This window comes from Neolamprologus multifasciatus, chromosome 10 (assembly GCF_963576455.1).
Source record: "Neolamprologus multifasciatus chromosome 10, fNeoMul1.2, whole genome shotgun sequence".
NCBI lineage: Eukaryota > Metazoa > Chordata > Actinopteri > Cichliformes > Cichlidae > Neolamprologus > Neolamprologus multifasciatus.
Genome location: NC_140448.1, coordinates 14,878,220 through 14,895,846, shown reverse-complemented (window position 1 = coordinate 14,895,846; position 17,627 = coordinate 14,878,220). Strand labels below are relative to the sequence as shown.

At 40.4% G+C, this 17,627-nt stretch overlaps 2 protein-coding genes across 3 annotated transcripts in view; one reads left to right on the top strand and one right to left on the bottom strand.

Annotated features, from left to right (window-relative positions):
• Positions 1 to 836: 836 nt before the first annotated feature.
• On the top strand, positions 837 to 17,252 carry trpc6a (transient receptor potential cation channel, subfamily C, member 6a). Of its 2 annotated transcripts, XM_085174699.1 has the most exons (14): positions 837 to 1,218; positions 2,082 to 2,410; positions 4,228 to 4,360; positions 5,440 to 5,740; positions 6,807 to 6,992; positions 8,180 to 8,344; positions 8,428 to 8,659; positions 8,762 to 8,989; positions 9,800 to 10,064; positions 10,854 to 11,049; positions 12,321 to 12,521; positions 12,700 to 12,756; positions 12,877 to 12,952; positions 13,044 to 17,252. In XM_085174699.1, exons 1-14 carry the CDS (start codon positions 1,079 to 1,081, stop codon positions 13,172 to 13,174), a joined length of 2,640 nt encoding a protein of 879 aa, XP_085030825.1. In that variant the 5' UTR covers positions 837 to 1,078; the 3' UTR covers positions 13,175 to 17,252. The 2 variants fall into 2 exon arrangements, with proteins under 2 accessions (XP_085030825.1, XP_085030824.1); XM_085174698.1 differs by lacking the exon at positions 837 to 1,218 and having other exon boundaries at positions 1,226 to 2,410.
• Positions 15,444 to 17,627, bottom strand: part of arhgap42a (Rho GTPase activating protein 42a) — a 17,545-nt gene continuing 15,361 nt past the window's right edge. The window contains exons 21-24 of the mRNA XM_085174695.1: positions 17,431 to 17,584; positions 16,973 to 17,044; positions 16,789 to 16,868; positions 15,444 to 15,581 (exon numbers count right to left, since the gene is read on the bottom strand). Of these exons, the coding sequence (XP_085030821.1) occupies positions 15,493 to 15,581; positions 16,789 to 16,868; positions 16,973 to 17,044; positions 17,431 to 17,584 (395 nt within the window). The 3' untranslated portion in view covers positions 15,444 to 15,492. The remainder of the gene's footprint in view (positions 15,582 to 16,788; positions 16,869 to 16,972; positions 17,045 to 17,430; positions 17,585 to 17,627) is intronic.

Genomic DNA, 17,627 nt, shown 5'->3' with positions numbered 1-17,627 from the left:
GTATGTTTAGGCTGACAGTGTTTACATCCAGATCTCAGGTCTGTTCTGTTCAGACGAGCAAATCTTAACAAAAACCCACAATGGTGACATTTGTCAGACTTTACCCCCATTGCCCCGACTATTCTCCCAGTGAAATGTGACGCCCCTACGCCACGACACATCCAAACTGGCTAATCTTCAGCAATCCTTAAAAGGCAATTCTCTCTGCCACAATTGTGCATTGGAGATCCTGCTTTATCAGGCTGATTTCACGCTGAGACTTTTTACAGAATGTAAGGGGGTTTTTCATGTGAAATTCAGCTTGAAAGCAGACAAAAAGTGCTCTCAGCTGACATAGGTAGCAACAAAACAAATAAAAGAATTATGGGACAATAAAGCAGAAGATGATCACAATATTGTTGCAAAGAGCTACTAAAAGCTGGACAGTTGTAAACACATGAACACATGTGATTGGGTACAGAGTTTTCCCACACTGGACCAGGATCAGCTGAGAGTGGGAGCACACAGGAAGCAAAGTCTACAGGGAATTTAAACCCTGAGGAATCTCATCTGCTGTTCATCAGCCATCAGTCACTTCTGCACGCATGTACACACACACACACACACACTAAAAATCTCAACACGTACTCTAAACAATGCAGTTTAAAATAGCATCTTACAAGTTAAAAATTACAACTATTGGTAAGACATTATATCATGAGAATATTTCATTGATGAAATTTCATATTTATTTTTTTTTAACAAATCCGCCTTTATTGCCACAACTAATACTGAGTAATATCAAAGAAAGAGATGAAGGACTTGGTGAAACCGCTGAGACAAATATGACCCTCCATCAGTAGTAACTCTGAGCCTGTTCAGTCGCAACTCTGAGCTTCCTCCCACATCTGTAAAGTTCAATGCGTCACGTAAGGAAAAGTGTTGTGGGACCCAGAAGGATGCATTCTTTCTCAAGAACACAGAAAAAACCAGAGGGGGAGGGCAACAGAGAGACGGAGAGAGAGAGACGTGCCACAGGCACTTGATTAGTCTTTCACATGAAACGAGAGCACAGCCTCTGCTGTCGATCACCTCCAGGATGAACCACAGACCGCTTGCAGTTCATCATGCCAGCCGGACTGCAGGTTACAGCGACAGCCCCAGAGCCAGGAGCCGTGATAACCTGCTCATGTACGATGATTTTGGAGAGGAAACGTGTTGCTCCGGACGATGCCTTGGGTAAGTCTGCCAGAGGTGTAGCAGGCATATATGCTCATCCTCTGCATCTTTTTGTTAAAATCATGGATAAGACTGACAGATTTTAAAAAGTTTGAAGGAGAAGATAAAACGTATTTGGATGCCTGATGGTAATTTTCACTAAATATTGCAAGCACAATGTTCTTCAGTTTGCATTCTTTAACTTGCAACCAGCAAAACAGCCACAGGTGCTCATTGGGTTTAACTCTAGGTCAGCACTCTGGGATGGAGGGAGGGAGACTGATGTACATTAGAGAGTGTACTTCAGAACCCATGATCCATTAGTAAACAGAATTTAACTTATGAGTAATATAATACTTATAATGTAAATCATTTTTTGGCATTTCCAGCCTCGTTATTTACATTAGCCTCAGTGCTCAGTGCTACAGGATTTCTCAACCTCTTCTTATGCTCCTCTCGTCACACACTGATGCCTGCTTGGGAATCCTTTTGGTCGTTTTGATGCACTGAGTACTTCGTTTTTATGTGCAAACCTTGTAAGCCATCATGGCATAAACAAACCTCATATGATGTAGCAGAACAGAATGTTAGATAATACATCTTAAAGAGTATTAAGAAAGAAATACAGAACCAGGAAAATGTTGTAACTTGATACTATTTCATCTGTTCTCCAGGTCAAAGTTAACTTACATCTACTAATTGCAGATTATGGTAGGCAAGTATATGAATGAGGCTAACTGTGATTCAGTGCTCTCTCACGGGTGTGTGGGTCTCTCTCTCATTACTTGTGTGGATAGCACACCTGCACCGTTCTGGTCGAGAACTACATTGTGTGTAAATTCATGTGTGGACCATACATCGAGTGTTTTTTCTGTTTCTGGCAGCCATAGTAACTCTGAGCGACAGCTTATGGCTCGTCTCACTGCTGCTAAACGACGCCAGGCTCTCCGTGGACCTGCCTACATGTTCTCAGCTCCCTCAGTCAGCCTGTCAGAGGTTGAGCAGCGTTTCCTGGAAGCAGCTGAATACGGGAACATACCAGAGGTGCGGCGTATGCTGCTGCATGTACCCAACTTGAACGTCAACGCTGTTGACTACATGGGCCAAAATGCACTGCAGCTGGCAGTGGCCAACGAACATCTGGAGGTGACAGAGCTGCTGCTGGGGAGGGCAGACTTGGCCAGAGTGGGCGACGCTCTCCTTTTAGCCATCAGTAAGACCTGATTATTTGTGTATGGCCAAAAACACATAATATGGCGAAATCTCTATATCACTCAAAAGTTCCAAAGATGTCAGACACAACACATTGCCTGACTGGATGGAACCACAGTTATGTAACAGTTTATCCGTTAATCTGTGTCCTTACATAGCCGTGTCTCTTTATGGGTCCAGTGACATTGCTTAATAATAATGATTAATTGCCTCAGTTCTGTTAACCCCTCTGTACCACAGCCTCTGAGTCAAGTTTCTCATACATCCTGCAGCCACTCACCGCCTGCAAAAATGTTACCACAGTTGCATTGGCATTTTTCTGCTCAAACGGGCCAGACTTGGACCATTTCTGGTGAAATACCAGAAAGATTGTTGATGACTACATTTTTACATTTTACTTATTTCTTTATATTTTGCTAGGACAATGGGAATGTAGTGAATAAAGCAAAAAGAGTGCAAATCTAACAAACTTTAAAATCACGTTTGATATCACCACCTTTATTCTTTAACATAGTTTCAGCTCTTGTAGCTTCATTCTCTGGTCTGTTGAAGGAAATTCAAAGTTTTACTTTGGATGTTGGCTGCCTTCTGTTCTCTGTCAAGATCTCACACTGCTTAAATAATGCTGATGTCCGAGCTCTGGGGAGGCCAATCCATCACTGATAATATGCAAGTGTGTGTTTTTCTATACAGGTATGCTTTTACTGATCATTGGCAGTGTGTTTGGGATGACTGTCATGCTGAATAATGAAGCCACTGACAATCTGATGCTTTTCATCTGGTATTGCATGACGGATCAAAATCTGAGTTTACTTTTCTGTGTTCGTAATTTCATCAGTTTTAACAACATCTTCAACACCACTGTCTATGATGCCTGAAACCTTTAAAGACTCTCCACCAGCTGTACCTACTGTTGTACGTCTCTGCTGACCTCCTTCATACATAATAATGATGATTTGAACCAGAATGTTCATATTTGGATTCAGTGCTCAATATGAGCTGTTGCTACAGATTTTCAGTCCACTTATTGGGAAATTTGGCAAACCTCAGTTTTCCTGTTTTCCTTCTTTAAGAAGGTCTTCTTGACAGCCAGCCTTCCAATGAGGCCAGTGAACAGTAAATGGATCAGCTGAAGGTTCAGATGCGTCTCTCAGGTCTGGAAGAAGCCAATGCCTAAAGAAAAACCTTTGAAAGACCCTGAGAAATCCTGGAGAACTACTGCCCAAGATGACTAAACTTTGGCTTTTGCAAAATCCTGTCTAGCTAAGTTGCTAACATGCTAATTTAGCACGAGTACAAAAGACTAGACTTTTAGCCTCTTCTGTTAGCAGTTACAAGATTTAAAAGACTGATGCTTTAAAAAAAGACAATATTAAAAGTTGGTTCCATTGTTCAGGAAGGCTGAGGATGTATGTTTTTTTCTTTAGTAAGTCATCATTTTAAAAAAGAAATACAGGCGATGTAGTATTGAAAAACTGTGACCAACCTGAGTAGATAGCCTACATCAGGGGTTCTCCAAGTATGGCCTGTGGGATAACGGCGGTCCTTATCAAAATCTATTATGCACTGCAGGCATTGGAAGGAAAATATACATTTAACATTCTGAGCTATTATGCTAACAAATGATTAGGAAATTTAACAACTACTTCAGTAATGGTTAAAATACTTTAAACCAGCCCAAAAACTGCAATAATGATCACAAACTCCAGCAAACTACCAAATGCTATTTTGGAGTTATTGTTAAGATTCAGCAATTTTAGCAACAGCAGTGTAAATAGAAGTTGTACCACCAACAAGTTTGCTCCGTTTTTGTTTTAGGTAAAGGTTATGTTCGCATCACAGAGACTTTGCTGGGCCACCCTTCATTTAGAGACGCCCGTCGTCTAACAGCAAGCCCCGTTCAGGCAGACATGTTGGATGACTTCTATGCTTATGATGAGGACGGGACAAGGTATGTGTGAGGAAGAGGTGTTTCATTACTTACATTTGTATATTTGTTTAAGGTAATAGTGGACACTTTATTAGGCACATTTGCACTGTAGGAAAACATTTGGAACATGCATAAACATGAGACTTTTTTAGGTATGTATTGAGTATTCATTAAACACCTCAATGGTTTGTGTGATTCTGTCTTTCAGACACTTGAGCAGCTACTCAGTTTATGATGGGCAGATGCTGTAAGATAAAGAGACAGTATTAGCCACAAATGTAACCGGTATTTGTGTGGTTAAGAGAAGTGTGGGTAGTGTATTTATGCGGTCCAAACACTATTTAAAAGTTCTGGGAGAGACCAAGAAGGAAGTGGGGTGGGGGATGAGCATGTTATGAGCAAGGTGTGGCTTATCAGCAGCAGCAGGCTCTTTCTTTTGCTATTTCTGCTTCATAAAGCTGTTGTGTGAAGTTTGCAAATTAAAGCTTCAATAAATAAAATAGCAAAACTTGTGTTTTATAAAAACAAGTTCCTGACATGCAGATCTCTCCTTAATATTTGGCTTCAAGGCTCGTTTTTGCTTTCATCATGCAGCTACATGCAGCTTTTTTTTCACTGGCAACTAAGTTTGTTTGCATTAAAGAAACTAAGTTTAGAAGTCTTGGCAGATGGATTTAGCAGCAAATCATTTTCCTGTTTACAGTCTTTGTGCTAAGCTAAGCTAGTTCTGGCAGTAGCTTCATGTGTGCTGATGGGAGATATTATATCTAATCCATCTCTGAACAAGAAAGCAGTTAAATATGTTCCACAACTGTCATAGTCTCATACGAGACAAGAAGAAGCTAGGGGGGTAGTGAGGTATAAATGGAAATGTTCATGCTTGGTGACGCAATGTAACTATGATGGATGCACTGACTACTCCAGCTGCTGATTTTTTTTTTTTTTTTTGCTGCTTTTTTTCAGTTAGTTTGCAGAAAAGTTCAAATTCATAACATTCATAAAAATGTTGAAACTTAAACCTCGTTTGCAGAAACGAAGCTAAGGCGAATGCTGATACTGCGTACTGTCTGCATTTTTCCTCTGTGTGTAAATTTCTGCAGGTTTTCTCATGACGTGACTCCAGTGATACTGGCTGCGCACTGTCAGGAATATGAAATTGTTTACACCCTGCTAAGTAAAGGGGCTCGCATCGATCCGCCTCATGACTACTTCTGTGGCTGTGACTCGTGCAACTACCAGCAGCAGTTTGATTCCTTCAGCCACTCCCGATCGAGGATCAATGCCTACAGAGGACTCGCCAGTCCTGCTTACCTCTCCTTGTCTAATGAGGATCCAGTGCTGGCAGCACTGGAGCTCAGCAATGAACTGGCCATGCTAGCTAATATTGAGAAAGAATTTAAGGTACAAATACAACGACAAGAACAAAAATGCGAACAAAAGTCCGGCAGAACTAATGTGCACTGTCTGTTATCACTGCTGTACACAAAAAAAAACATACCCATGAACATTTTATGAACCTTAAGAGAAGAACAGACGAGGGTCTAGATCCTGTGGTCGCTGTTCAGATTTTTGGTTTGACACATAAACAACAGCTGTAATTATTGCTGGGCTCAGAGTACCAAAGTATGCTGTGGGTACTGTATAATAAATAAACAACAGGATGCCTGAGCAGAGATGTCCAAATACAGCTTACACATTTTTTTCTTGATGTTCATGCTGTGAAAAGCATTTGCCCCCTTCCCGATTTCTTATTCGTTTCCATATTTGTCGCACTTGGAAGAACACAAAGGCTTGTGGGAAATATTCTGTGGGCTGATGAGACAGAAGTTGAACTTTTTAGAAGCTTTGTATCCTGTTACATGTGGCATAAAACTAGCAAAGCATTCCATAACAAGAACATGACAACAGCCAAACACGGTGGTGGTGATGCAGTGTGATGGTCGGAGGCTGCTTTGTTGCTTCAAGACCTGGATGACTTGCTGTTGACTTGATATATTCATGAATTCTGCTCTCTAACAGGAAATCCTGAAGGCGAATGTCCGTTCATTCCCTGAAGCTCAAGAGCACTCAGGTTAAGCAGCAATGACATGGAGTCTGGTCTCAGACTTTGACTTTGACTAGACTGAGATGCTTTGACATCATTGTAAACAGACTGTTCAGGCTCAAACACCCTCCAATGTGGCTGAATGACAACAATACTGCATGGAAGAGTAGGCTAAAAATTCCTCCACAGCGTTGTGAAAGACTCACTGTTAGCTTTCAGAAATGCATGATTGCTGTTTTTGCTACTAGAAATAGCACAAACAGTTATTAGGTTTAGGGGCAAGTGTGGATAGCTTTTTGCTCTCAATAAATGAAAACATCATTTAAAAACTGCCTTTTGCATTTACTTGCATGTTGCTAGCATCTTACCAAATCATCTCAAATGTTTCACTCCTGATGCACGTTTCCTGCGTCATGTTTCTAGAATGACTACTCCCGCCTTTCGAGCCAGTGCAAGGACTACGTGGTGGGCCTTCTGGACCTGTGTCGCAGCACGGAAGAAGTTGAGGCCATATTAAATGGAGAAACTGACTCGGACGATAGCTATGATGTACCAGGTCGCCCCTCCCTCACACGGCTCAAATTAGCCATCAAATACGAGCTCAAAAAGGTCAGTGTGTTCTCAAACAGACAATGACACAGTGGCAGGATAAAACATGGGTTTTCTGAGCAAGTTAGAAGTATTGCAAACATTTATCTGTGCTATGGGAGCAGCATAACCCATTTAGATTGATATCCCACTAAAAACTGTCATTGTCATTCCAGTTGTGGATCCTGCTTGAGCATACGACATTGAGCCAAACTGATATGTTGGCCGATAACAGTTTTTTGCCAATATATCAGTATTGGCAAATAATTTCCATTTTTAGGTTGATAAATGAAAACTAAAGAACAGAACGAAGAAACATCGCTCAACTGTGTTGCGAAGGTTATTACATAATTTTTCCACTAGAAGGCGCTCTGCATCTCCGTGTTGGAAAAGTGTTCAGAACAACCAGCTGAGCAGAGTTGGGCAGAGTGTAAACGAGTCATGTGACAATAAAACAAGTTTATTTTTAAACTGCTTTGTTATACTATCTTAGTAAAAAGTAACTACACACAACAAATTTTGGGGATTTTTTTTTCTAGTGTGCCTGAAAGAAAAAGAATATCGGCTAATATATCAGATTTTTAAATCACCAAATATCAGTAATGGTGTCCGTCTCAAAAATTCTATATGAGTTGGACTGTCAGTAACATTACTGCATGAGGGTAACAAACTTTTAAAATCAGACAAATATCCAAAGGTGAGAAAAACAACAACAACAACAACAGCTATGGATGCTGGGAAACAATGCCTAATTTTAAGATCAATTAAAAAAAAAAATAGAAATGAAAAATGGAATTTATAGTGTGAAACATCAAAATGCTGTTGACAAGTGTTTTTAATATAAAGATATTTGTAGCACTTAGTCACGTTGAGCTGAGTCTGAACTCATCTGTCTTCATTTCTAATTGCAGCTGTCTGATGTAATCGTTTTAGAAGCCAATTTGTGTGGCTTAAATCATTAATCAGTTTGTAAAATGCCAGAAAATTACTCTTCGTAAATCAATTAAATGTTCAGATCAATACAAACAAAAATAAATCTGCTCTAATTTCAGCTCTCAGGTGTAATGGATTTCTGCTTTTCTCTGTTTCAAATAAATAAAAATAGAACCACACTTTAAGGATTCTACCTTAAGTTTCCAGTAGCCTTTATTTTCCCGTTTCCTTCTCCTTAACTCTTCTGTCCTACTTCTTTCATCTGTGCCTTTCAGTTTGTGGCTCATCCTAACTGCCAGCAGCAGCTGCTGAGTATCTGGTATGAGAACCTGCCTGGCCTGAGACAACAAACCACTGCCATCAAACTGCTGGTGGTGCTGGCCGTGGCTATAGGACTGCCTGGACTGGCTGTGGCTTACTGGATTGCCCCATGCACCAGAGTAAGTAATATTTACATCCATAAAGATCATTCACAGTACAAGCTTTCCTCTCACCCTTCCGTTATTCCATCTCTCATTCTCAGGTGGGAAAAGTGATGCGTAGCCCCTTCATGAAGTTTGTGGCTCATGCCTCATCCTTTACAATTTTCCTGGGTCTTCTCATCCTGAATGCTGCTGACCGCTTTGCAGGCACCACCCTGCTGCCAAACATGACACACCATCAGCTCCCGGGCAGCTCTGACCCTCTGCTGCTCTACCGCATGACTACAACACCCTTCACTTGGATGGAGATCCTTATCATCTCATGGGTCATAGGTGAGCATAAGATGATGATAGATGATAAAAAAGCAAACAATTAAAAAAACAAATAAACATCTACCGAATCATGTCATTTGTCTTCTTGTGCTTCTGCTGCAGGTATGATTTGGGCAGAGGTAAAGGAGATCTGGAGTCAAGGACCAGGGGAGTACCTGGTTGAGCCGTGGAACTTCTTGGATTTTGGGATGCTCGCCATCTTCCTGGCTTCCTTTAGCTGCCGCTTCTCTGCTCTGAGACACGCTAACTTAGCACAGACCTCTGTGTACGCAAACTACACAACGTTGATTAATGTCACACTGCCTAAGGAGATACGCTACTTCACTATGGGTGAGCAGTTTCACATTTTCACACATCACATGAACTAATTCAAATACCATGATGTGCTTGATTTATACAGCAGCAAATCACTTGAAAAGAACCCCCAACAACCAGACAACCCCCTATAAACAAGTACTTGGTGACAGTGGGAAGTAAAGACTCCTTTCTAACAGGAAGAAACCTCTAGCAGGGAGGGGTAGCCATGCGCCATGACCGATTGGGGGTGAGGGGAGAGTCTTTACAGGACAGTCTGTGTTATAGTAGAGCCTTTACTTTACAATATTAAGCACCTTGAAGTAACTTTTGTTGTAATTTGGCACTGTATACATAAGATTGAATTGAAACAGAACAAAAGACACATGTTTCTTTCCTGCTGGGGGACACTGCCATGAGGTGATGTGATTGGCTGGAAACAACTTTCAGGCAGGTTGCAAGCATCAAAGTAAAATCGGCAGAAATGCCAGAACCCAAGGTTTCAGAGCTGAAGATTGATTTATAAGGAAAAGATTCACTTCACTTGTTCATGGCTTTAATGTTGTGTCTGTTGTAGCTGTCAGTCTGTAGATGTAAAAAGTAAAAAGTATCACTGTCGCCCTAGATTTTCCTGTGCTTATTGGCAAATTAACTTTTGTTTTTTCCTTCACTTTAAAGAGAACAAGATGAAATTAAGCAGCGTGGCTAACACATCCTTTGTTAAATAGCATTTTTAGTGCCCGGCTTGTGCTCATTTATCAAAACAATCTTTAGTCTGCCTTAAAATAATAATTGAAAGCTTTAATCAAAGGTGATTTTCTGACTTATGCTTGTGTTTTTTTGTAGCTCGTATCGAGTGGGTGGCGTCAGATCCCCAGTTGGTATCAGAGGGCCTGTACGCGGTCGCAGTGGTGCTGAGCTTCTCTCGGATTGCTTATATCCTCCCAGCCAATGAAAGCTTCGGTCCCCTGCAAATCTCTTTGGGAAGGACAGTAAAGGACATTTTTAAGTTCATGGTCATTTTCATCTTGGTCTTTCTGGCGTTCATGATCGGCATGTTCAACCTGTACTCTTACTACCTGGGTGCAAAACAAAATGATGCCTTCACAACGTAAGTCAATACCAGTGAACATCTGAATTTTTTTTTTTTATCTATTTATTTTTTTCTTCAACTTGCGAATTCATCATGAATCTTGATTCAATTCTTGATCAACAATGGATTACCAATCCAAACCAAGGATATCACCACAAGGGTTCACAGATATTTTATATCCTGCTCCTTTCTAACTATTCTTATCCAAGATCTGAGAGCTGTTTCTTTGGTAGACCCACTCATTCTGTGGTTATTACAGTTAAAAGAAGCCCCAACGTTTTTGTGGCTTGTCACCATTTAAAACTAAGCCCTTGGGACCCTTATCACTGGTTGTGGTTATAGTGTGGAAAAAACTTATCATCAGTGCACCCAGGGGGGATTTGTTCTCCCCACAGCTGAAGAAGTTTTGAGTCCAGAAAAAGTTAAAGTATCTTGGATTTCAAAACAAAGAGCAAAATTATGTGGCAGTAATGAAAAGAATCTTGCATTTATCTTGGGACCCATTAGCACAAATAGTTACAGCTAAACTTTTACACAGTCATAATAGAGTATTATAAAAATATGACATGTTGCCTCAAAATCAGATTCATTGTGCCAAATAAATTCATGCTAAACTTGCATGTTTGTGCAATAATGTCAAAACTATTCTGAATTATTCTGTAATTTTAACTCCAAAAAACATTTTGTCCTTCTGTTGATTTACTAAAAGAGTATCTCTGACGTTGATGGTGTACAGCTGGTTTGAATTCAAAAATAACTTCCCTCTGTTCTCCCTCTGTCCCTTTATTCGTCTGTGCGTCCGTCCAGCCTGGAGGAGAGCTTCAAGACATTGTTCTGGGCTATATTTGGACTGTCTGAGGTCAGATCCGTAGTGATCAACAACGGACACAAATTCATCGAGAACACTGGTTACGTCCTGTACGGAGTTTACAATGTTACCATGGTGATAGTGCTGCTCAACATGCTCATTGCCATGATTAATAGTTCCTTCCAGGAGATTGAGGTAGGTCATTAAGACGGTAAATCATTCTGTGCCCCAGATGTATGCTTGAAAATATGAAGCATGGGCTGAAAAAGCAGCCCCACATGTAGCGCACGTTGAACTGGTACTTATATAGCACTAACTCTAACAAAGATTCACTACAAGGTTCATTCACCCAAGCACACACACATTCATAAAGAGAAATAATGTCATTTAAATTAAGATATAAAGGAAAGAAAACTACTTTTATTTATTTGTGTCACAGAAAGTGAATACAACTAAATTAAATCAGGGTCTTTTCCTTTACCCAGCAAATATGCCTGTATAGACCCACCTGTGGGTAAAGTGTCCTGCTGTGTGGACTTGGTAAACCCCCACTTATCCCATCTGAGCCCCAATTAGGTGAGCCCACACAGGGCTGACAGCAGTGTTGGCCTTGGAGTCTCTATAAGAGTTTTCTGTAAGCCCGCTGTGGGTTGCCCACAGAAAACCTATGTGAGCCCCATGTAGGCTAGCCCTCGAGGGGCCCATAGCAGTTATACCCCTTTGCCCTCCCAAGAAGTAATTCTGTGGGTGCCCCACAGTGGATGCATCTAATGTAGAGCCCATAGTAATTTTTTCCTTTTGGATTCCTGTGAGGATTTTCATATAGTGGGCTTACCCATAGAAAACCCTCACTAAAACACCTATGGGTTAGCCCATTAAGGCCCCACATTAGTTTTACCCCCTGGGCTAACCCATAGGTGTTTTCTGTGGGTAACCCATAGTGAATTTGCCCTGCTCACTGCTTACCCAGGTCCACACTTCACCCATACCTACCCACTGTGTGCCCATGCGGGTATGTTTGCTGACACATTGTTTATAAAAAGGCGAGCCTATATAGGGAAACGTGATTATTGTGGAGAAGACGAAACTGTTGAACATATTTTATTACTTTGTCAGAGGTAGTATTAACCTGAGTTAGGATTTGAGTTTTCCTTCTTTTTTTTTCTTTGAGGGCAAGTGGCTCCATAGTAATTGACATGTTTGCTTAACAAGCAAGAGATCCTTGGTTTTAACTTTGGGAGGAGACATAAATCCATTTGGAGTTGTGTGAGGAAGGACTGTTGTTAGAATCTGCTATGTCAATATGTGGAGACCCCTTGTGAATAAGGGAGTGGCTGGTCCACACTTCATACCAACTGGTGGTTGTAATGCACCACAGGCTTTTCCCCCTCTGTCCTGTCAAACATGTATATTTCCCTTCCCTGATACATTTCCCCGTTTTCCTCATGATTTTTAAATTTTTTTAGGATGATGCTGACGTCGAGTGGAAGTTTGCTCGTGCAAAACTTTGGTTCTCCTACTTTGAGGAGGGAAGGACACTCCCTGTGCCCTTCAACCTAGTCCCCAGCCCAAAATCTATGCTCGGACTGGCCACAGGCATCAAGTCCTTGCTCCTGCATTTAGTTGAAGGACACAGCAAGGAGAAAAATGAGACACAACTCAACCAGGTACCACACAGTATGGCGATTAATTCCCTAATATATCCAATATTTATCCTTACGCAGCTTGAAAGGTAACATGATAGTTCAGCGTTAGTGGCAGAGCCTTAGCACCTCCCAGTGGTATTACTGCCACACCACAGAAATGTCACAATTCTGTTCAGCTAATTTGAGCTCAATTTTCCAGCTTGGAGTAAGCAAAAACTCAGGATATGGTGCTTCTACCAGCCGAACCAGATATCAGGCACGTGTTTATGTATTTCACTATGTTTTAAAACATAATTTTATTACTTGTTTTAATGTGTTATTTTTGCACAGAACATTTTGTTCATAATTCGAACCCCTTTTCCTTTACTGGTTACAGAAGATCATGAAGCGGCTAATAAAGCGGTACATCATCAAAGCACAAGCAGACAGAGAGAGCGATGAAATCACTGAAGGTAAAATAATAAAGAGCACCATTTGTCCTCCCATGCTGGCATCAACATTTTCTTTGATAGCTTTGCATCTTTTTTTTTTTTTTAAATCCAGGAGAGCTGAAAGAAATCAAGCAGGACATTTCCAGTTTGCGATATGAGCTGCTAGAAGAAAAAGCACAAAACCTGGAGACGCTCGATGGGCTGCTGAAGAGGCTGGGAGAGATCAGTACGCCTTCATCGTAGTAATGTCTGTCATAAGTGAAGAGCGCAAAGATTAAGTGCCTATTCATTGTCAAAAGATGCTGTATACATAGTGACACAACATTACTAACGATAAACAACAATGCACGTATGTGAATATAAACATTAAATATAAAAGATCGAATGTATGTGACCGACAGTGTGATACACATTTTTTTGTAAAGTACAGACTCAATTTAAATATTCTATACTTATCTGCCCACACACACACACACACACACACACACACACACACACACAGTACTGTCCAAAACTCACTGCCTATCAGTTCTTCATATTTTGCTTCCAGGTGGTCAGACCTTATTGTAATTTTTAAGGTGGTCTTAATCAATAGTTCTCCAGCTTTCTGAAGCTCTTTCAAAGTTTTTCATTTCATTTCACTAATTTTTCAGTCCAGTCCTTGTACCTGACCATTTCCATGCCATTTAACCCTGATCTATGAGTTATAAATCTAATTCAACATGGCAAAGAATAAATTTAAATTGTACATTTAGGCATTTTGTTAGTAGCAGCCAATATTTTTCCTTAATCCAATCTACAAAAAAGCCAACGATAACACAGTTTGACAGGCATGAAATGGTACTTTTGCACCAACAATGTGATTCCTAAAAGATATATTGGTAAAAGAACTGGGATATCTTGGCATGGTGTGCAGTATAACCTCAAAATCTCCAATGGGCAGGAAACCGGACAGGTGAGGGTCAAAAGAAGAAGTGGCAGATCTATAAAATTATCTACAGCACAAATGAAAAAAAAAATCAGCAAAGACCTGATAGGACCTGAGAGATCCATCTGGCCTTTCAGTCAATCTATTACTGTTCAATGAAGTATAAGAAAATGGTCTCAGTGTAAGGGTGGCTGTCAAGAAGCCATTCTTAAGGATGGGAAATGGGGGAGAAAAGGCTGAGTTATGCCAAGTTGCACAAGAACTGAACGGAAAATCAGCGGGAACAGGTCTTATGAAGTGATGAATTCAAATTTGAAGTTTTTGATTCACTATGTTTGAGGATATCAGGAGAGGGGCACACCATTGAGTGTCTACAGCCATCTGTGCACATGGTTGATACTCTGTCATGGTTTCTGATGCATTTCAGCCATAGGTGTTCGAGATCTTGTCAGCACTGACTGAAACATGAACACAGAAAGGTCATCATCATCATTTGATCCACAATGCAGTACCATCTGGAAAGCATCTGACTAGATTAGAATGACATGACAAACACACTAGAAATGCAGAAAAATCCTACTTGAATAAAAACACACACAATGGAAGACTATCAGTGATGGTGCATTATTGAACTAGTGTGGGATCATCTTGACAGAGAATGGAACAAAAGGCAGCAACATCCGAAGACAAGCTTTGGATATTTAAGCAGTCTTCTATTCCTGAAGAATACAAGAGTTCAGGCCATGCTGAAGAATAAAGGTGTCCGTACCAAATATTAACTTTCAAGCTTATTAGTACAAACTCTGCTTTTGCCAATGACTCAATGTTTACATGCAAGTTTGCACACATCTCATCAAACCGATTCCTATTTTTCCCAGGAAAATATAAAGAACTGAAGGATGGCTCAAGACTTTTGCACAGTGTTGCAGATACACAAGTTTCCTTTTGTGTCGATATAATTTACATTTCTTATTTCCTACACATTTATTAAAAATATACTTAAAGCTATCGAGACAATAGTTATTAAAAGTAGTATATAATCAAAACCTGGTAAACTGAAAATGCAAAATAAGAAACATGCATTGTAATAATAAGTCTCACATCAATCTACAAATAAAACCTTATTTTTTTAGCAAAAGTATTTATTAAAACAGCAAACTGACAGAGCCAGCAGGAAAAAAGATGTTTTGGCAGGATTCAGACCAGCAGTTCATATAGTTTTAAGGCACAGTGGAGTGAACACTTCATTTCTAATCTTAACATAGTTTTAATTAAACATATAAATTACCAAAACTGATAGAAAAACACTGTTTCCATGTACCTATTTGACACATTTAATCTAAAGGTAGCATCCTCAAAAAAGGAGCTGATAATGGCGATTAGGAGAAACAATCAGACAAGTCAAATATTACCATCTACTGTATGATAAGATGGTTAATAAAGCATAACATGGTTACATACAGTATACATATTGTTCATATCCTGCCACAGTAGTCAGTGATAAGAGTCACAGTTACATGATAAATATATTAAATCTTTAATCAGCAGCACAAAGCAGAACTTTATGCACTGGAGATCAGCAAAGTCCAAGTAAAATCCATGTTTCAGTGATGTGGTGACATGATCAGGAACATCACATGTACATGATGTAGTTTTCAGGTACCAGGCCTGTTCTGCCATTGTATGTTGCTTGAAGCCATCCTGGTTCCACAGACGGGCACACTGCAGACACAAACAGCTCAGTTAAACTCAGCAAGTTGAGACAAAGACCCTTGTAAACCACTACATTTCATATGATGACTTACACAGACACCCATAACCTTGCTCTCTACAACCTACAACTCAAGCTGAAGAACTGCTGTTATGTTAGGATGGCACAAACTTTACCCAGATCCAGTGACCGTCATGCTAAATTTTAGTCCAGATTATGACGTTTCTAATGAACCTTTCAACAATGAACAATGAGTAATGCTTTTTAATACTCACAAAACAGCAAAGATATGTAATTAACGTTCAATGAGCTACAATGCTGTAATGTAGGTCAATTGTCTGAGCTAGTTTTATGAATGAACAAAACACAGCTTCAAACACCCCTGAACACCTGATACTGAGATTCAGTTTGTGTAGAGATGAGCAAGAACAAAGAAACAAGTCTAACAGAAGCTTCAGGTAGAAGCAGTGATGTTAGCTCGCCAATGGAACAGGAGCCTTTAAGAGGCAAGTTTAGTAATAAGTCAGTGTTCCTAGCCGCTATGCAGAGCTTTGTAGCTGTACATGTTAAAGCTGCCTGCTGCCATTTGATGGCAGTATAAAGAAGCTTGAGGCTAATGTTGTTCAGGCTTTTTTAAATAACGTGCAAGTCTTTCAACCAGTCTTCTTGTACCTGTCAAACATAACTGCTTAGCTTTCGACCTAAACACAGCCTTATCAACCTGTTGGTTGGATTCCCATAATCCACAGGTGTCGAACTCCAGGCCTCGAGGGCCGGTGTCCTGCAGGTTTTAGATGTTTCCTTGATCCAACACAGCTGATTTAAATGGCTAAATTATCTCCTCAATGTGTCTTGAAGTTCTCCAGAAGCCTAGTAATGAACTGATCACTTGATTCAGGTGTGTTGACCTAGGGTGATATCTAAAACCTGCAGGACACCGGCCCTCGAGGCCTGGAGTTCAACACCCCTGCCATAATCCTCCTCTATGTGTAGGTGAAGAGACACATAAATGAACCTTAAACTAGGCCTTACCCAGTCTCGCCTAACTGATTTGTTGCATGAAATGACATCACAGTGTATGCATACTCGAGAAAACACAAAAACATCTATATATCAGCTGGCCCGTGGAGCAGATTCCCACATGTTATCCAGGTACCGATATCATTGTTATACTAGTAGTAAACAGAGCCAGTGCTCCCTCAGCGGATTTAATCTTACCATTTGAGAACAGCGCCCCCTGTGGAAAACTGAGTTCATGGCTGTGTTCTGCTTCACAGGAGTAAAGAGCTTTAGCGTCCCTAAGAAAACCAAAAATGATTTAAAGACAAAGTCAGTAAAGGGGAGTTTTTGTGTGCAAAGATGTGGCAGCTTAAAAAGTAGAGAAACCTCAAAGTTAACATACCTTCCAGTGGAACACACGTCTAACGCTGAGGAGAATATTGAACTTTCGCGCTGCGGCAGTCTCGCTGATAATCTGTCACACACAAACACAAAACTATCATCTGCGGTACATAACTTGAAAAACATTTCCTGAGATAATTTCCATCTTTAATTGAGGGTCAATAAGTGACCAGGTCTGGGTTGAGAGCACCATCTAATAACAAGCAGCTAAACTGTTATTTTAATAATTTTAATAAATGATTCAGGCTGGTCCTCAGCCCAGACAAGAAAGAAAATACTCTTTAATTTAAAGCCAACAAGCATAATCCACAGCATTGATTGTTACTTTGAAATATTCTTCAAGCCAGCAGCTGTTTCTTCAGTCAGCCATGCAGTCTGATTTTCTTCTGAGCTTTTGGTTCAAAGGTAAAACTGTGCGGTTAGACCACCTTGATATTAAATCATTTTACAGGCACTCACAGTGATCCAGGTCTCTGATAACCATTGCTGGACACAGAGTGTTTGGAGGTCAGATCAGAGCCACAGCGGATGCGTGAACTTTTACGCATGTGTGTAGCCTCCTGTGGGTCCAGCGACATGAGACTCTGCACCGATCCGTGACAGCTTTTGTAATCTGCGAAAAGCCACACAAGAAATCAGAAGCAAACAAGGGACTC